The sequence below is a fragment of the Zeus faber genome (genome assembly GCF_960531495.2).
Source record: "Zeus faber genome assembly, chromosome: 1".
Taxonomy (NCBI): domain Eukaryota; kingdom Metazoa; phylum Chordata; class Actinopteri; order Zeiformes; family Zeidae; genus Zeus; species Zeus faber.
In genome coordinates, this window is record NC_137193.1 from 54,067,654 (window position 1) to 54,088,639 (window position 20,986).

The 20,986-nt window shown below is 42.6% G+C and overlaps 2 protein-coding genes across 3 annotated transcripts; both read right to left on the minus strand.

The window, feature by feature from the left end:
- Positions 1–591: 591 nt before the first annotated feature.
- chd1l (chromodomain helicase DNA binding protein 1-like) lies at positions 592–14,920 on the minus strand. 2 transcript variants are annotated; one of them, XM_080015620.1, is made up of 25 exons: positions 14,784–14,920; positions 14,413–14,525; positions 14,088–14,194; positions 13,031–13,142; positions 12,920–12,951; positions 12,720–12,801; positions 12,440–12,602; positions 11,358–11,513; positions 11,160–11,252; positions 10,981–11,077; positions 10,536–10,609; positions 10,222–10,332; positions 7,768–7,882; positions 7,101–7,254; positions 6,363–6,558; positions 6,117–6,262; positions 4,364–4,527; positions 3,868–4,067; positions 3,596–3,694; positions 3,390–3,460; positions 3,197–3,311; positions 1,808–1,916; positions 1,490–1,715; positions 1,179–1,265; positions 592–861 (listed from the first exon to the last, which is right to left on the minus strand). In XM_080015620.1, exons 1-25 carry the CDS (start codon positions 14,875–14,877, stop codon positions 739–741), a joined length of 3,039 nt encoding a protein of 1,012 aa, XP_079871746.1. In that variant the 5' UTR covers positions 14,878–14,920; the 3' UTR covers positions 592–738. The 2 variants fall into 2 exon arrangements, with proteins under 2 accessions (XP_079871746.1, XP_079871747.1); XM_080015621.1 differs by lacking the exons at positions 592–861; positions 1,179–1,265 and having other exon boundaries at positions 1,626–1,722.
- A 1,711-nt stretch (positions 14,921–16,631) lies between these two features.
- sft2d2a (SFT2 domain containing 2a) lies at positions 16,632–20,603 on the minus strand (the record flags this gene model as incomplete). The annotated part of the gene is made up of 8 exons (XM_079997556.1): positions 16,632–16,671; positions 16,773–16,802; positions 19,373–19,431; positions 19,529–19,564; positions 19,674–19,755; positions 19,867–19,952; positions 20,358–20,447; positions 20,538–20,603. The coding sequence occupies 8 exons, from the start codon at positions 20,601–20,603 to the stop codon at positions 16,632–16,634; spliced, it is 489 nt and encodes a 162-aa protein (XP_079853682.1).
- Between the last annotated feature and the right edge of the window lie 383 nt (positions 20,604–20,986).

Here is a 20,986-nt window from a genome sequence, read left to right on the forward strand (position 1 = left end):
TCAGTGGGCTGCTCCCCTCGGGAGTGGGGAGCAGCATTTTCATTTAAAGGAACATAAGTATAGAGACATGTTAGCGTGGCTAGAATGCTTAATCTGACTGATATTTTCAGCAAAGAAAATCAAGGACATGTTTTGGGGACTTCAGAGACCTATATGAACCTGTTGAAAATGAGTATAATAGGTCCCCTTTAATATGCGGCACTTTTGAGTTGCATTTTGTGTATAAAAGGTTCTGTACAAGTAAATATTATTTCTAATACATGCCCGTTCAAAATTCAAGACTTTAAGATATTTTTGGCAGTTTAACAAAATGTGAACGATTCAGTCTTGTGTTCCACAATGGAAGGTAACTTAAAGGTTAAGGTCATACACCGGAGAAAGACCTTCTTTGCGACTCAGTTGCAGACGCAGTTGCGTCCAAATTGCACCAACACTGCACGTCCTTGGGTCCCCAGTGATACACCTGCCAAGTGTGAAGTAGTAGTCGGATGAACGGTTGTCGAGATGAATGAAGGACAGCGATTCCTGCCTTTATATTTCGATTAGATTATAAACAAATGCATACATAATAGACCACAGAGATAAAAGGAGTACATTTTATTTTTTTTATTGATGTTTGAAAACTGAAAATTCTTGCATTGATACAACTGATGATTAAAGGATGATCACAAAGTGAAAAAGATAAAAGATAGAAATTGGCCCTTGTTTTGATAAAGTGCAAGAATTGTTAAAGCAGTGTCATCTGAGCTCATGCAAAAACTGAACGGTATTGACTTTTCTTTGCTTGGAGAAACACGACTCCAGCCAAGCCGTCTGGGTGGGGATGGCCTGTGGATACCGTCTCACTAGATCCTTGAGTTCCTGGGAAAGAAAATGTGACACAATAAGGTTGAAAAAGACATGATCAGACCCAAGCAACTCATTGAAAATCTATACAATAGATCTTCAAAATGTTGAAATTTTTACCTATATCTGATAACTTCAGTTGATATTCGCTTTCATGATACCAATATCTTACCGCCACTGTTTACCTATTACACTGTAACTTAACGGTACAACCTAAATATAGAAAATAGGTTTTTCTCTTACATTAAATGGTGATGATAACCACAGACTATTGACTGAATACATTAAAAAAATCGTTTTAAAATCAGTCCAGATCACCCCAGAGCTCCTACCTGTGAGTGAACAGGGTTGTCGACCTCCGCCACAATGTGAGTGACCTCTGGACTCATGACGTCTTCCTCATCACCATCATAAGTGCTCTAGTGTTAAGGAGCCAATAGGCATCATTCTCTCGCTGACATGTTTGTCAGTTGCTCTTGTTCTTTATTTTACAAAGAAGCATCATTTGTGAAGAAAACAAAAATGTGTGTACTACAATTTAACATGTCATCTCAGGAACTCCACATTAAACCATCCACCGACTGCCTGGGTTCCATCTATGGCACCGTGTTACAGTCGTCTTCTGGACCAAAGGATATGTGACGAGGTAACGGGCGAGCTTCTTCCTCTCGGAGGCGGCCAGGTTGTAGAAAAACACACGTACTCCCATCATGAAATCGGGGAGGTCCGCCGGACCGGAGACCCCTGGAGCTTCGGCTTCTACCTCCTCAGAGGAGCTATCTTTACCCGGGGAGGGTGGAGAGGCTGACACCTCGGAGGTGGATGCCTGGGTTGGAGCGGCCTTCCTGGCACTCCTGCTGTGGTAATATCTACCAGCTAGGTCAAGGATGGAAAAAAAATCAAACTCTGAAGGACAAAGAGTCGTACGGGCCATCGTCTTTTCCTTCTTTTTAAAGGATACATGGACGTGGGGACGCCCTTGGATGCAAGATGCTTCCTGATCAGTCTCTCGGTGCCATACCAATTGAAGCCTTTGGTGGAGTGGCCGATACGGGGGAGGTGCACGCTCGCTGCCAGTGCAGAAAAATGGGATAAGAGCACTTCAATTTGTCAGACGTCGTATAATAACTGTAGAAATCACTGCGGTGGTTGTTCCCGCATTTTTATTCCACTCCCTGTGGCCTGCACAAAAAAAAAAACTAACCCTAACTCCAATCTCAGTCGACTTTTTCTTTTCTTTTACTGAACAAAATACTTAGAAACTGGTAGAAATCCAAATCCATGCTTCTGTAAATCTGCCGTGATATGGCAAATCACTAATCTCAGTTAAGCACACACGTACGGTGGCTCATTGGATGTTCAGTGTCTTGCTTCAATTCTGTCAGGCAGGTTTTTACAGCCATGAAGGCAAACATTTTGTTATTACCTTGAATATGACCGAATCCTTTCGGGACGCATTAGGTGAAATTAATAATGAATGAAAATAATGAAATGCTTATCTATCAGTGCGTGCTGCTTTGTTTGGACGTCCACAGCCACAACCTCAATTGGCGTCATCCACTGAGGTTTGACGTATTAGTTTATTACTCGAGCTAGTGTCTGGTAGTCAAGCTGTCATCTACCAGTCTCTTAAAAATATGATCCTCCCATCACCTCATCAATCCTGCATTTCAAATATAAACATTAGATCTGCAACTCAATGAGAAAGCTGTTTATTATTATTATTATTATTATTATTGCAATACCCTTTATACTGGACACAACTGGAGAATAGATGAAAGGAGATATTAAACACACACCAGTACACTTATAACATTTGTTTAATAAATTTGATTCAAATGCTTGACTCAGGGTTCATTCTGGCATTACAAAATAAAATTCAAGTACTTTTTTAAAGGACTATTTTTTCATTGTCATGGACAAGAGATGTTAATGAATTAAAATACAATCTAACCTTAGTCTTGACACACACACACACACACACACACACACACACACACACACACACACACACACACACACACACACACACACACACACACACACACACACACACACACACAAATAAAGATTACATTCAAAATTGCAGCCACCCAACACATCCCTACGGACATAGCAGCCATGGCTGGCCGCCCTCCGCACCCCTATCAGGCCCCTGACCAGCTCTCAGCCGCCGCATATGCGGACCACCTACAGACCTCATCACAGGTTTTTAATGATCGTATTTTTATCCAGCTCTTTTCAAGCACCTCAGCACAAAAGGGGCTATTTTCAAGGTATTCCATTAGGACTTACATTTCTGAGGACAAAATTCAAAGACCTGGTAAGAACCCTGTTGACTATACTGTACCTTTTGCTTTCTTAGCTGCACTGTGGATCTTCTTCAGACCTTCATCCAAAGCAGTGAGTTGGATTCCAGACAAGTTGTTTGCTTTGTCTCTTTGCTGCGCCACTATGAGCGCCAACTGGGAAATAAAGAAGAAGACTAAATTAATCATCTTTAAATGACATAAATCTGGGTGTCTCACTGAGAGAGATTATACCTGATCTCGACCAACCAGCCTGGACTGTTTGTCATCGATGGGGAAGAGAAGCACGTTTCCAAGCTCCAGGTCTGGAACACAGTCAAAACATCTGCCGTGAGCTGACACCTCAACTATGGATCTTCTCACAGAATGCACTTGGGTTGAAAAAACCTGTCTTTTATGGACAGTCATGTGTTGTAACTTCATAACTTTGGCGAGTCTACCCTTCATTTTGCCGGCCAACTCGTACTGTTTCCGGGGTTCATCCGACCTCACTTCCAGCGCTGTGAACAGGCCTCCACTGCCCCATCGGCCAGAGTCGTCTGGCCAACACATGCACCAAACAAACAGACACATACATACATACAGTAAAACTGCCTTACGTTACATTTAAACACCCTATTTGGCATCAAAGAAGTAAAATTCCAAATCTTTATTCCAATGGTTTCTCATGCCTGCAGTGGAAAACAATCATTATGTTGATTGCGATCCATACCGACACAGTGGACGATGATAGTGTCTTCCTGAGCAGCATGCGGGCGGGTGACGTCTCCCAACACGTAATGGATCGCGGTTTGGTCTGAATCTGTGGAGCATACGCTGCCTTCGTCACTGTCTTCAACCTCCTCTTCCTTCTCACTGTCCTCAGAATGGAGGCAGAGCGACCTGTAACCACACGACTCCCACCACGCCATCCTGAGACAGAGAGAGAAACGGTTATATTAGTAAGGAATTATACAATATGTATATTTATTTCTGTCAAGGTCTCCATAGAGAAGTAGCTTAATACAGGCTGCAGGTGTTTCAGACCTTATTTTCAATGGAAAAATATAAAAATCCCAAGATAATGTCAGATCTAACACCAAAGTAAATCAGATAACACTTTCAGACATTCATTCCAGTGACATGACTATGCACTTCCTTAAAATCTGCTTTTACTCCAACAATCTTTTCATTCTTTCCCTCGTTTAGCCAAGACAAAAGTGACGTACTTTTTCTTGTGCTTCTGCTCCTGCTTCTTCTTCTTCGCGTCCTCCTGCAGCTTGGCTCTCTTGGCAGCAGTGTCCTGCCTCTTCTGGTGTCTCAGCTCCAGCTCGGCCTTGCTGAGTGGCTTCCTCTTCCTCGGCAGGACACCCAGAGGTCCAGAAAGCGACGTCTGGGGATCCATAAGGTACAAATATTTAATTATAGAGTACATCAATATTTTCTCACACACAGAATTTTATCAAACATATGATTATCTAAGGGAAGCCTTGCATTGGAGCACCCTAATAAACGACACCCCATTTGATCACCCGTATTTTTCGGTGATTAGGTACAGGTTATATCGAGTGAGCCGTGAGACTCAGACAGGAGAGGAAATACCCCAATTGCTGGTCCCGAAGAGCCGCCCGGAAATGCTCTTCCAGGCAGCTCACCATAACCCGATGGCCGGTCACTTAGATCACGATGAAATACGACAGCGGATAATGGCCCGATTCTATTGGCTGGACATTTGGGCAGATGTGCACAAATGGTGGGTGTCCTGAGTGCCAGTTAGTCAACCCTCAGGCTACGCAAAGAGTGCCGTTGAGACCCCTCTCCCTAGTCAAGGTCCCTTTCGAAAGACTCGGTATGAACCTCATCGGGCCGTTAGACCGCAGTGCCCACAGGTATTGTTTTGTGTTCGTCCTAGTGGATTATGCCACCCAGTACCCCGAGGCGGTGCCATAACGCAGTATTACGGCAAAGAATGTGGTGCAGGCGCTGTTTCAGGTCATCTCCTGAGTCGGGATTCTAAAGGATATCATGATTGACCAGGGCACTTCCTTTATATATCCTTTATGTACACTTCGAGAACTTTACCAGTAACTGGGCATCCGCTTAATTCGGACCAGTGTTTACCATCCCAAGGCCGACAGCCTGGTGGAGCGCTTTAATAAAACGCTGAAAAACATGATCTGAAAGTTCGTCCACGACGATAGCTGTAATGGGGACAAGTGGTTGGACCCCCTTGTTTGGGGTGCAGGAGGTTCCCCAGGCCTCCACGTGATTTTCTCCCTAGGTCTAGTATCCCACCGGGGGATACTAGACCTAATTAAAGAAAAATGAGTGGAAGGTCCTTGCACCAGTAAGGACGGGATACAGTATTGTGGCAGTTTCGCCTACCACATGCCACCCAGGTGGCATTTTCAGGGACCTCCAACACAAAGAGACAGACATTGTTTCAGACATATAATTTACTGTAGAGAGTGAGTTAGACGGAATAAGCCCAGGAGCAGATGGACAAGTGTCATGACAAGGGCTTCTCTCCTGAGTGTGCGTCGGAATGGGGGTTTTACCTGTTGCTAGTTAGACCAACCAACGAGCAACAGGTATGCAGCCACTCTGATCCTGGGCCCCCATTACCTTGACCCAGGACAGGTGTGGCTGCTCAAACCACATCATCCCCACACCACAAGTACGTTAGGGACCTGAGTGCAAAGTTACATGTTCTGATTGCTCGCGAAGTGGCATGGGATTGTGGATTGTGGTCACACGGCAAGTTGAGACGTCGATTATGATTCTACAGATTCTACAACATGGGATTTTGAATTCAAAGCTGTTATTGTAATATATTCATATATTGTGTAAAACTCTATGATTATCCTTTAAATTCTTCCCCATTGCCTGATGGCTACAAACGCTGGTGTCTTTAAAGATAAATATCATATCCAAATGTTCCAACTAATCTCCAAAAGGTGATAAAATCTTTACGACACAAACCCCAGCTTTGTGTCGCAGAGCATGTCCATCGGCTCCAGCCTCGTCCAGCTCCTCCAGCTGCTCCTGCAGCAGACGCTTGAAGCTCCTCTGGTCCTCTGCACTGGGGTCCTTGGAATAATCCTTCCCTTCAAAGAAGTACATGTGGTCTAACAGAGGGAAAAAGAAAGAAACAGTGAGAGTAAATGATCAATATCATGGTCAAAAGATATCATCATATTTGTTTTTGTCAATATCGCTCAGTCCTACTCTGGCCTCCAGCTTCAGGATCCTCGTCTTTGTCGTCTTCTTCATCATCGTCCCCAACGGGTACGGCAGTGTCTTCATCAACCAACCACTGACCATCACGGGAATGACCCAGGATCTTCCCCAGGTCCACGTCCTGTATCGAGCTCTCCTCCGATGACAAGAGTTTGTCCACGCCAAATTTCAAGATCTCACTCAACTGCGTGGAAAAAAAAATGCAAAGTGTGATACAACATGGAAGAACAGGAACAGAGGAAATAAGGACAGCATGAAATAAAGAAAGAAAGCAAACCAAGAACTATGAAGGTGAAATACCATGAATAAAAGATTGTGAAGTAAATGTGGGATTGTGAAATAATGAATGTTTTACAATGTAATTTAGGGTTAGGGTTAGGGTTAGACTTCTGCGTGTCTAAGTAGTAGTTTGGGTGTAGTGGTAGTTTACAGTGACTAGGCCAGCCTAAATAATCACAGTGGCATAAAGTTGCACAAAAAAAAGTATTAAATCGTTAAATGCAATTATTTCCATGACAATTACCTGTCAACTAAAATGTCATGATCATAGCAGCCCTGTTTAGGTCATTTAAAGTGTAGACCGCTGAAGAATCCCAACACCAAAAGTTGCCCAATGTTTTTAAACTGGACAATGGAACAGTGGTTCAGGTCTTGTAAGCAGTCGTACAGGGTCACAGCTGCTCTGTGGCTTTGTGTGATACGGGTGCAGTTAAAAAGCTGCCCCACCTGGAGCCCCGCAGCAGCAGACTCTGCTTGATTCAGCAGAGAAAAGCGTCCTTCCTCAATCACAGTGTTGGTGAGATGCAGCTTGGACACAGCACGAGAGTAAACCATCTCCTCCACAGAGTCCCGTCCAAGCAGGCGGATCACCTTCACTGGCCTGTCCAAGTACGGGAGGCGGGATGCTTTATTAATACAGCCGATAAACTTTATTAATACAATACAATAAAATACATTTCCAGTGGCTATCCAAAACGTTGCCAAGACCTCATTCACCATTCAACGATTAAAAATTATTTCTTCGTGTTTTAACAATACAACAATAATACAACGGCCGTTAACATATGCATTTACACTAATTTATGAAATAAATAAATCATTACGTACATATACAAGTGCAAACCTAAGCTCAAGCAAATAACGGTTATTTTGTTAATCACTGCATTTAGGCTTGGCATTATTGGGTAAAAAAAAACAAAAAAACAAAAAAACCAACAGTTTCTATTTGTCAAAAGTGTGGATCATAGCATAAAATTATTTAACACTATTGTAAAAGTTGCTCCTTGTGCCTAATCTGCATTGTAGGATAGAGTATATGTCCATATTCATAACATCCCTTTGATGCAGGCACACTCAAGAGCTGAATTTTCAATGATTGTTGCTAAATCATCACCTGGTCTGGCCGATACGATGGCAGCGTGCAGCGGCCTGCAGGTCATTTTGAGGGTTGAAGTCGCTGTCCATGAAGATGACTGTGTCAGCGGCCGTAAGGTTCATCCCCACCCCCCCTGCAAAGACAGACAGTGGGTGAGCTGCAGCGACCAACACTGCTGGCACAAAGCCCTAATGACCACATTGTCTCATTTGACAATGCTGACTTCAGACTACGCGAGTCTGGCCTGATTTTCCACTTGCCGAGCGTGTGGAGTGAACTGCTTAAAACGCGATCCAACTGCTCAGCGATGGCTCGCAGACCGGCCGGCGAGATATCAAGCCTGTTTAATATCTGGTCGTGTCGGGATCAAGTTGTGAGTGATGCAACAAGCTACAGCCAATGAGAGCAGACACGGGGTGGGGGGGTCTTCTCATAGTGATAGTGTAATTTGTTGCAATGACATGTCATGATTTGTCTTTGTCACAAAAGGCTGAACTGAAATGACCAGCATCCCTCTAAAGGTGGAGGTACACTAAAGGTGGAGATAGACTTAAAAAGACACGAGGACAAATGACGTTGAAACCACTGGAGAACATGACCCTGAACACCGTCAGCATGGATAAGCAAGACTCTGCAGTGAAAGAAGCACAAATTTGACAGTGAGGAGTTAAGAGTGGCTTTGCTTTACATAAAGACGAAAAAACAAGAAAAAATTGTGAATTCAAACTCAATCTAATTAATTGATAGTACCCGTATTTCCTCAAATAGTGACCTGGGCTTTTATTTACATTTTTTATTTACTACTACTTCTTTTTGTTCTGAAACACAGGAACAGCCGGGACGCACAGTGGACCGGAGAGCACTCTCTCTCCATTACGCAATCCACTGTACTGATCCAAGGCAGAACGTTCACTGGTTTAAAATGTTCCTATCATACAAAAAGAAACAAACTAAACAATAGATCTAAAATAAAAAACACAGTAAAAACCAGCACAGGAACCGCATGGGATGCGCTTGGTGCGCTGAAGGAGAAAAAACACACACACACACAGACTCAGATTCAGCCTTGTTTACCGGTTTTTATTTGAATACCGGTTGATATTTGAGAAAACACGGTATATATAAAACATGCTTTGAATGTTGCAGCTCTGGAAAAAAAAAAACAAGCTTGTTGACTAGGAGAAACAGGTTGAATGACCCGAAAAGGGACGTTGAAGTCCATCCCCTGCCATGATGTAACAGCATTTGGACCAATCGTGACAAGGGGAGGTCTCTCTCTCTCTCTCTTGAACTCGCAGCGAGAAAAAGACTAAAGACAAAGTTCGCCTCAGGGGCTTGTGACGAGAATACAGCAAGAACCCAGGTCACCGCTTCAATTTGTTCTTATCTTGTTGTGAACATGTCTTTTTGGTAAAAAACTTCTACTTTTTAAGTGTACCTCCACCTTTAAAAAATAAGTAGACGTTTTTGATCAAAAAAGACGTGTTCAGAACAAGATCCTGCATCCAGTGCAGTTTATTTTAGATGTATTTATTTTGAGGAGCACAGCACCTAGACAATAGTTGAGGTACATAAAAGCCCCGGTCACTTTTTAAAGACATATGAGTACTGTCAAGTCAGTAACCTGCTGACGGTGTTTCATGTTCTCCGGTGGTTCTGTCTTTTGTTCTCGTGTCTTTTTAAGTGTACCTCCACCTTAAAAACACTGCAAGGACTGCAACCCCATTTTCAACTTGAACATTTAGCTACGGTGGCCTGTTGGCATAGTGTTGCATTTGTAATTTTATTTGTCATTACATTTGTGTTCGCTGAGCTTCACCACCGCTGCACAACCTCATGGGAAATTCTACTGTAACCAAAGAGGCATCCAATGTTTTTCTGGATTTTTTCAAAATAAAGTAACCCTATGCTCTCTAGGTGGCCATAGTTCCTAAAACTCCTACCTTTGTTAGAAACATCCTCGCAAATGAGACAAACCCATTTTGTATAACAAACATAACATTGTTTACTACGGGATTCATTTATTTGCAAACTAAAATTCACAATATCTAACAAATGTTTTATTTCTCTTCTCATGAAAAATGTGTCATTTTAAAAGAATTGTGCATGGCTTTTTCACACATCCTGTCACAACTGTTATCTTCGAGCCAGGCTTCCTCTCTCGGATGCATAAACGGCTGTTGTATATGTAGAAATGTAGGCGAGTGTCAAAATTAGCAGATTATGTCTTTAAAAGAAATAACATTTTGATCTACACCATTCACTAGAGGCTGTAAAATTTTGGTAACGGAATTATAATGTTTGTTATTTCCATGAATGGAAAACCGTGTCAGAGATATAATAATAAACCTAACATAGCATAGCACTGATCTTTCTTAGTGATAATCAGTTTGAAATCAATAAGCCTCCATTTAAGGACATGACACCAAGTGAATTAAGTTAGTTCATATACTCAGATACTTGCTGGGTCACCTGCTTTAGTGCTGAGCAGGAAGACAAAGATCTCTTTGCTGCTGAAGTTCTTAATTGCCAAGTTGCGTTCTTCTCCCCGGACAGATCCATCGAGGCGTTCATAGCTGTACCCTGTAGAGAAGAAAGTGTGGGATATTATGATGTAAAGTGTAATTCTTATAAAGCAATGTTAGGTGGTGGGTGGGAGGTGAACAGAGTTTGACATGGTAATTTGGATTCAAAACAAGCAATGGTAAAACACAATGCTTCTGATCGAACATCAGTGAGATAAAATACTCTGAATGCGTACGTGACTGAGCTTCCATCTTGTTTACCTCTATAATCCATGTAGTCCTGTAGAATGTCCAGAATTCTGGTCATCTGAGAGAACAGCAGAATCCGATGGCCACTTGAATAAATCAGTGCAGGGAAAATCGTTTGTCATTAAAAAAAAAAAAAGAGTCCCTTCTCTCACTTTTTAGTGGATGATATAGGAAGATGTTTGGCTTTGGACATTTTGTACTGACATACTCAACTGTGCAATGATGTACAGAGTATTACATGAGCCATGAACATGATACAGACACCAGGCATAAAGAAACCAAATAAAGCAGAATAAAGAGAAGCATCCCATAATTGTGAAAAAACATTTCGTTCATGCTGTAGAATTAAGATGAAATAATTTCAATCCTGATTCAGCCGCCAATAGAAAATGGCTGTTATGTGCCACCTGGTACCAAAGGTTATTTACCAATGCGAGATAACAAAAGATGGACTGACCCCTTGTGTAAGTAAGACAACATGTTGTCCAGGAGGCAAAGTTTCCCACTGGCTTCAATGAGATGCTCTCCCATTTCGAAGGGCTCTGGCTCCACCCCTTGGATGGAGAAGGGAAGATTTATATGACATTCTAAATAACTAACAGGAGAGCATAAAGTGGTTTCGGAGCTCCGACTCACCATCAAACAGGTACGGGTGGTCCACACACTTCCTCAGCTGCATCAAGATGTTCAGCAGCCTGGTCTTGTTGCCTTGCTCATTTCCAAAGGCATCTAAAATAATAAGGAGTTGTTTTCTGACTCAAGCAGTGCATTACACAAAATATTTAAAATATTGAACAATGAGATCTTGTTTTATAAATTCTTCCCTCTTCCTACCCAGGTCTTTCATCAGAATTGCTTTGTAGTATTTCTTCTGCAGTGCAGACATGCCATGGTACATCACCAGCTCTGTTTTCTTGGGTAGCTCTGCCGCCACTTCTGACTTGACCCTCCGAAGCAGGAAGGGCTCCAGGACACTCTGCAGCTCATCGACTGGACGGAAGGAGAGCAGTTCACAGAGAGCAGACCATCAAATCATCTTTAACTTATACCGTTTTCACACCAAATTAAGCGGGTTTACCCAGGGTTTTTTTTTTTTTAACCTGGGTGAACCTGCTAATTTCAGGCGATTGACACCTTTCCCATTGCCAGGAGAAATGCAGTTTTCTTCCTGGTGTGTCATGTTCGATGGTTCCAGTGGGATTGGGAACAAATCAGTAGAGGAGACAGCAACTTAAACAAACAACAACATAAAACTGTAAAACATGAAAAAAAAAAAAAAAAACATTTTTGAGAAGTTCAAAATAATCTGATCATTCGTGAACGGCCCAACACTACAGTAGTAGCAGCACAGTAGAAGCAGTGCTTTGGCGGCAGTGAGCAGGGCTCGGCTTGAGGCGATGCTGGAGTGGCTCTGAGCCCGGTGGGGAGCCTGGGGGTGCTCCACTGCGCTCCCCACAATGCGATCGCTAAACTCACAATATTTAACGGTACCCCATGTGGAAAGAAACTCAATAACTTCTGATTTTGATTCTGGATTCTAAATGGGATATGAAATGATGGAATAATACACGGATATTCCTGTCTATTTACAGGCCAGCGTCCATTAAAGGGGCAAAAATTAGTGAGTCGACCCAGGTGTTACATCAGAGGCGATCTAAGGGGGATCCAATTAAAACCTGTGTCTATTGCAGTGTCATTTGACCCGGGTTTCCCCCCCCCGCTGATGACAAATGCCGGATCTTAGCGTGTGTTCCCAGGTTTTTGGTGCAGTGGGAAAGGGGTTTAATTGTAAGAAGTAACTACCAGGATCCTACTTCAACATAATGTGTAAATGTTCCATAATAATATTCAACGCATATCTCCTTACAAACTAGAAGCTATTGTTGTATATCGACAATGGTAACACTGCTCATTACCCAGCAGTGGCTGATTCTGGATATGCGAGTACAAGTTCACAAAGTCCTCCGTCTCGTCTGGTGGGAACAGACTGGGCTGGATGAAGTTCAGGAGGGAGTAGACCTCCTGCAGGTTGTTCTGGATAGGAGTTCCTGTGAGAAGAATTCTAAAACCCACTGAGAACTACAAAAAGAATGTTACAAAGCAATTATTAATTGTTTAAGACGGGAAGGGATGGAAAAAATAATTGAAATTAAATCATGAAAATGAAAGGAGAACAATGAAAAATATCCCTGGTACCTCAGTCAGAGTTTTGTGTAACAGTGAATTTTGATTCTTCAGCCGGTGAGCCTCATCTACCACCAGAATCTTCCATTTCCACCTGAAGATGCAAGACATTTAAATGCATCAGTAGGCCCTTGTTTACCCTAAAAATACTAAGGAGCGTAAATGTGCTTCCCATTACTTAGGCTAATGAAGGCAATTCAGTGATCACTTACCTTCTCAAGAATGCGGCGTCTTTGAGACAGAGCTGGAAAATACAAATATTCAAGAACAATTTTTAGCGTCATAACAAATCTCCTTGTTTTAACACAAAACACCAGTCTCACCTCATACGTAGTGAGCAGCACATTGAACTGCAGAAGCTTTGTGTCCCTTTGAATCTCACCCCTTCTTTCTTTGTCTCCCTTGTAACACAACACGGTCAGAGATGGGGCAAAGCTGTAGACAACAGAGTTTATTTTAAATCAAAGATCCAAGATATTTTAGATACATGTATACGGTTATTGGCATGCTTTTTTGTTTTACCACTGTTACACGTTTTCCACCAACGAAAAAACTAGTGCTGACTCTGGGCTGGTGCTAGTGCCAGTTAGCCGTTGGTTCAACTTGCGAGCCTTCTAAGAAACAATTTGTTTTACCACGGGAACAACGGGTCAGAGAGCCACATCATTACGTCCCTGTAGACATCAGCATACATCGCTGCCTTCTCATTAGGATGGGGGACAATTGAGTCTATGGTAGGGATGCCACGGTTTGGAATTTTTCCCAGCAGTTAATAAACTCATGACAACACCGGTATTACCTGTGGATGGAGGGGGACAGATCCCGAAGTGATCTAAGATCTTCCATAGCCTTCTTTCCTCTTCTCCCTTGATAAGCAGACTGCTGTGTGCCCACAAGCAGCCACTTTCATTTTGTAGCGTCCGAATAAATACCGATAACACCCTTAGTAATTTACAATGTTTTGTTTTTTTTCCATTTGATGAACAACGGCATGGAAACGCGAAAATTAACTGAATCGGTTTTATTAAAAAAAAAATTAAAATAATTTTAAAAAGACAGTTGGGGCGGTGGGCAAGTAGTGTTATCAGTATACGCCCGAACATTGTAACACCGGTAACACAGATAACAGCGGCAACCCTAGTGTTTGGATCTCATGGATCCGCCGCACGAGTCTATGGATCTTAAGGATCTGCCGCACTAACAAACAAGATTAATAAAATGTGTAGTTCTTGGTTCCAGTCCAGCAAGCAAGCAAGAACCCAGAGGCGGTTCTTTTGCTGTTGAGACGAGTGGAAGGGGTATGTGTGTAGAGGCGTAGAAAAGGGGTGTGATAAACTGACATAATAATTATGGTAGATATATAAAGTGTGTCCTTGATACCTTTCCAATTCCCTTCGCCAGTTCTCCAGAACAGAGAGCGGACTAAGGACCAGAAATGGACCCTTCTCTCCCAAAGCTCCGGCGACATAGACCAGCAGAGAAATGGTCTGAGGGGACAAAACCAGAAAGCTTCAAAACCACGCAAACGTTTCAGAGAATATAACTAAACGGAGAAGTTGATTCAGTGAATTCTATCTGCACTAATGCACAAGTTAATAAAAAAAGAAACGGTATTAGTGGCACAAACCTGATAGGCTTAGGGTTTTAAAAAAAAAAAATATATATATATATATATACACACACATTTGTTTTTGGAGCCACAAACCTGGCAGGTTTTTCCCAATCCCATCTCATCTCCTAAAACACAGCCCTCCTGGTTTTTCAGGCATTGGATGAGCCACTGCACGCCATCCAGCTGGTAGGACCTCAGCTTTATTCCTGGGAATACAAGACACGTTCGCTGCCGACTTATGGCAAATTAAATGCTTTTCAGTGCCATACTGCCAATAACTGCACCAGCTGTAAAAGTGGTGTACATCACATTATGTATTACAAAACAATATCATAAATTCATGTTAGACCGCATTACCTGCAAATATATTATGAATCGTCATTTTAAGATTAGAAGTGGTTTAACGTATGACACACGAGCTAACTTATTTTGGTGATGCGGAAACTTATCGAAAGCCTACAAACCGTGTAAACCCCACTTCTGCAAATCACCGCGAGCGACATTCGTCTTCTCCTTCTCGGGAATACTGTTTTTTATTTTGGGAAGTAAGTTCGTCATCTTCCCCGTGTAAAGCAGTTGGAAGATGAAAGTTCTGTTTTGGGACAAGTACAGGCGAGTTGAAAGCGCGGTGTGTTGATGCGGTGACTTCCGGGGTTTTTTTTTTCCCCCACGTGACGCAGAAAGGGGGCGGGGCAGTCAGAGTCCGCCTTCTTTTTTCCTTTTTTTCCCCCCTGTTTAATGGCGGGCGGCGCCCAGCTTCAAGTGCTTTCAGCTTACTTTGTGTGTTATCAGCCGCCACTTTTTAAGTTGGAGTGTGGACCAGAGTCATCTACCTCCCCAAAAATGTAACACACAAAAATAAACGTCATTTCACTGAGCACTACATTCATTTAATTAGCCGAGTTGGTTTCGAATAATGGAGTAGACTCCCTTACCCCGATGGCAAATACATTTTTTGACTCATCTCTCCCGCTCCAAGCTTCCTGATTTCCCCGAAAGGTGCAGTGTGTAGAATTTAGTGGCATCTAGCGGTGAGTTTGCAGATTGCAACCAACTGAATATCCCTGCCCATGGCGGTGTAATATGGCACCCCTGGAAGAGTTGGTGGCCATGAAAAAACGCGAAAGGCCCTCTCTAGAGCCAGTGTTTGGTTTGTCCATTCTGGGCTACTGTAAGAGAAACATGATGGCGCAACATGGCAGCCTCCGTGAAGCGTACCCGCTCTCTATGTAGATAAAAACGGGTCATTTTTATATTCACTCACCGATTAGTGTAGAACAGAACAATCTTTAATCGTCACACAGCACACCACACTACAACACATGCACACACACACACACGCACATGCTTTTGGATGGAGGCCGGTGAAATGAGGCCTCTGCGTTTAACCCATCCTGGCTTGTCCTTCCTCCGGGGGCACAGCCAGGAGCAGTGGGCAGCATTCGTGGACGCGCCCGGGGACCTGGTGACGAGTGTCCATCGCTGGTCAGACGATGATGTGTGCATGTTTTTTGTGGGGGTCCTTACTGGCGTTAGGTGGAGGAAACCCCATGTGAGCACGGGGAGAACATGCAAACTCCACACAGAAAGGCTCCTATTTGGGAGATAACCCACCGGAGCACGGTGCCAACAGCGCCCCAGGCGGGAATCGAACCCTGTAGACCTTGACTAAACAACCAACCAACCATCTATCTATCTATCTATCTATCTATCTATCTATCTATCTATCTACTATAGATAAAAGTTATTAGAGCTAAAGTCATATCAGAGATTTTAAGCAATCACAATTCCCTGCCAGCATGAATTAGAATGGATATAATGGATAGTGTCACTAATATTAAGATTTCCCAAGCATTTCCCAAGATATATACACCAAAAATTAAAGACTATGTTGTGTTCTGGAAAATGTTTAATATCAATACAAAGAAACATCTGCAACTTCAAATAAAACATGTTTCACCTCAGCCCATCTCCCCAATTGAATTAATGACATGGCTCTGATTTATGTCAATAGAAGTTTTCAAACTACTAATAAAATAAATATATTTTACCACACACACACACACACACACACACACACACACACACACACACACACACACACACACACACACACACACACACACACACACACACACACACACACACACACACACACACACACACACACACACACACACACTTTATAATTCGAATCAATTCCAGCAAAGAAGAAAAAATAAAAAAGCTGCTGGAAAACATTGCAAAGAACAGCTAAATAGATACTTGATCATTTTGTTGGATCCTTCACATCAACGCTGTCCACGTTGTGTTCACTTCATGCACACAGACACCACCTTCAATATTGCATCCCTGGAAAGAAATCAAAATGACATCAAGCTTGGACTGACAATGATATTTTTATATTCAACTGTATAATATTGTTTGGAATAAATTGTGAAAAGGTGGCACACCTGACAAATGGGATATATGACAAGCCATACCTACAAAATAGAAAATAAATTAGAGGAATAAAGTTACTGTATTTGAAGTTATTCATTCATATAAAAGTAATACCCCTTTCCCACCGCGCCTAACACCCGCTAACATCCGGCATTTGTCATCAGTGGGAAAGGTTACACCCGGGTTTCAGTCCAGTCAAATGACTCTGCATGAGACCCGGGTTTTACCGGCTCCACCTCCGCTTGCCTCTGATGTGAACAGGAAACCTGTGTCGACCTGCTTATTTTGGTCCGCTTACCAGCGCAATGCGACGCAAATTGAAATTCTGGACGCTGGCGCATAAATAGAGAGAAATATCCGCATATCATTCCATCATTTCATATCCGATTTAGAATCCAAAACCAGAAGTTATTGACATTTTTTTCCCCGCATGGGGGACCATGAAATGTTGTAAGTGTGGGGATCGCTCCGATGGGAGCACAGCGGAGAACCTCCACGCTCCGAGCCACTCCAGCACCGCCCCAAGCCAGTCTCCGAACTGGAGGAGCATCTCTGCGCCTGGCCGCCGAAGGACTGAAACACACCGGCCAGCATGGGTGCTCCATGCTGCTTCTACTGTAGTGTTGGGTCGAAATGAACGATCCGATTGTTTTGAACGGCTTAAAAATACTATTTTTTCGCCCCAAGTTTTACAGTTTTGTGTCATTGTTTAAGTTTCTGTCTCCTCTACTGTTTTGTTCCCAATTACACTGCAACCATGACACGCCCCTTTTCCGACGCGTTCGTGACATTGAATGTGACAGTGTCAATTGCCTATTTGAAGCTGGTTTCAAAAAACTTGGGTAAACCCGCTAATACTGGTCTAAAAACGGTATAACATGATAAACAAGACCCAGTTTAATGCCACTGCCTACAAAACTCTTGAGGAAACTGTACAACATCTTAAGCCATCAACATGCTGCCTTGACACCCTGCCAACAAGCTTCCTTAAAAAGTTTAGAGCTGCCTGGCGACAGACTTACTGCAAATAGTTAACAGTCCCTCATCTCAGGCATTTTTCCAAAGGCCTTGAAAACCGCAGTTAGTAAGCCTCTACTAAAAAACAAAAGGAAAGAGTAGCCTGGACGCTTCTGTAATTATCAACTACAGACCTAAATGAAATCTCCCCTTCATAAATAAAATAATCGAGGAAAAAAAAAAACTGTCTCCCAACAAATCGTTTTCTTAGACAAATTCAAACAAGATTTCGACCCCATCACCGCATCATAACTGCTCTTATTAAGGTTCTAAACGACATTTGCACAAACACCGATTACGGTAAAAAATGTCCAGCCTAGCGTTACTGGATCTTCGTGCTGCCTTTGATACTGTCGACCATTCAGTAATACTAAACAGATTGGAAAGACTGTATTGGACTCTCCAGCAGGGTCTTAGATTGGTTCTGGTCCTATCTGCAAGACAGAGTCTACTCGCATGACGTGTGGGGTACCTCAAGGTTCAATTCTGGGACCTTTTATTCAAGTTCAAGAGATTATTTCTCACATACATGTACATATGGTCATACATATATGCAGTGAGATGTCATGAAACCCGGTGATTACACACAATAAGCTCTAAAAACACTAAAATGTGCCTCTACATGCTCCCGCTAGGCCTCTTGATGCAAAAGAACAAAATCGCAGACCATAAGTACGCGGACGACACTCCATTATGCATAGCTCTCTCATCAAGTGACTATATTCCCGGACTCGCTGTGTCTATGCATTAACGAAATCAAATGGCTGGATGTGCCAAAGGTTTCTCCAACTAAACAAAGAAAAAACTGATGATTGTCTTTGGTGCTAAAGAAGGATAGCTGAAAGTTGTGGCTCATCTTGATTCCCTTTTCTTTTAAAGTCTGACGCTGAAGTCAGAAATATTAGTGTTATTCACCCAGAGCAGAGAACACTTGTATCAAGTCAATAACAAAATTGGCCTAAAATCACCTTAAAAATATAGCAAGCATGTCCAAACAAGACCCAGAAAAACAAATTCACATTTATTTCCAGTAGGATAGACTACTGTGATCATTTTTTCTCAGGCCTTCCCAAAAAAGCACTTAGGCAGCTACAGCACATTTAGAATGCTGCTGCTAGAGTTCCAACAAAAACTTAGAAAGCTGAACATATTACACCAGTTCTCAGGTCTCTGCGTTGGCTACCCGAGAATCACAGAACTGACTTGAAAATACTGTTACTTGTCGATAAATCACTCAATGGTTTAGGGCCAAAAATACATCTCAGCTAAAGCCGCATTTAGCTATGCCACACATAGCTGGAATAAACTTCCGGAAGATCTTAGATCTGCCCCAACTCTGGCTGCTTTTAAAAAAAGGCTCAAGACTTTTATGTTCACCTGTGCCTTTAATTGCTGCTAATAATTGCTCTCTGACTCTAAAATGTACTGTGACCTTTTATTAATTTATACTTTGTAAAAGTATCTTTATTTTTCTATGCTTTTCTTTTTATCTATTTTATGTAAAGCACTTTGAATTGCCTCTATGTATGAAATGTGCTATATAAAAAAATTGCCTTGTCGAAAAACACAGTATATGACCTGAAAGCGTACTCACCAGGCAAGTGCTAGGACTTGTAAGATGCAAAAAAACAAAGCAAGACCAAAATTCTTCCACTGTAAAGAGAATTTGTCATTAGCCAATGCTAAAAATTAAAATAACAACGCAAAGGACAATCTGATTCATCGGTGTCTCTGTTCTGCTTTCACTCACCCAGAAGGCCGCGCAAAGAGTCAACACGAGGCAAGTCTGTGAACGACACCAACAAGAATCAATTTTTACAAAAAAATAAAAAAATAAAATCAGGTTTCAGGCAACCTTAACTCAAAGTGAACCACGAATAAAGCTCTCCACTCACAAGCATGATAGTCGTGGCCAGTGCTCTTGTTTTGTCACACATCCTTTTGAGCTGCTTCACAGGCCCCATTAGAAACATTGTGCTGTGAAACAGCGTCTCCATTCATTTAGAAAAGCAAAATACAATTCTGGTTTGGGTTTGTTGCAGTTTGTCGCTTATTTGCAAGTGATGCATCCACTTGCAGGAGTCTCACCTGCACAGGGAGCATAGGTTTCCAAAGGTGTAAAACACGATGAAAAGGATGATGCCAATCCTGGGGATGAAGAGCATACACACGCCCTGCAAAACGTAAATAAAAACAGGTTTATTTGTGGCCCCTACAGTAAACCTCTCGATGATGTTCACGAGTATAACAAGTGTTTCCTCAAACTGTCCCACCTACAGTCAAAATCAAACACGTTTCAAGTGCATTGTGACCCACAGGAGTCACAAAATTGAGTATCAAAATAAAATGCATGGCATGACGTGGTACATACATGGCACTGACACAGCACATATTATACACACACACACACAGCTCTTTATGAAGGTAAAATGAATGGACAAGGGAGATATCACTCTGGAGCATTCCTGAGAGCCAGATGAACCGGTGGAACAACACCAACAACCGCATTTCCTTGTCCATCTCAGCAGTGGGAAATCGAACTAAACAAATAAGATTGCGTGTGTGAAGTGAATCTTTACCAGCACTGTGCAGCAGACCCCCACCACAAAGCAGCCGATGAAGCCCTTCACACGCGTCCCCCATCCCAGCGTGGACGCCTCATTGGCAGCCTGGGGAAACAGCCCGTTCTCACATGAGTGAACCAATAAATCAAACCGGGCATCAAATTAGTCATTATCGTCAGCATCATTTTTCTTTACCTGTAAGACACTCCTGTCTTGTGTGCGCCCTTCCTCTCCACTTAAAACCGACTTCAACTTATCCATGACTCAGGAACCGTAGCGTCGCGCGTCCGTTGTTGTCGTTCCCTCCAGTCTGCGCGGGGCGGGGAGCAGCGCCACCCGCACGCCCCCACGCGGCACCTGTTCGGGGGGACGGACACCTGCGGCTCGAACAAAATCAGTGCGAGGCCTGCCCCTAGCGGCGAGTGAAGGAACTGCCGTGGGTAAAGCTTTTCTATTCTTTTTATGTAATTGAGTCGTATACTGCTTCATACTATACTGTTTTTTTAAAATCTTTTATTTAATATAATCCAATTAAGGTTTTGTTTCATCGACTTCATTATTTATGGTGTTTATTCATGAGGATTTTGACAGCATACAGGAAGTTGGTTTTTATACTCTCCTAATATGGAACTTGACAGATCATA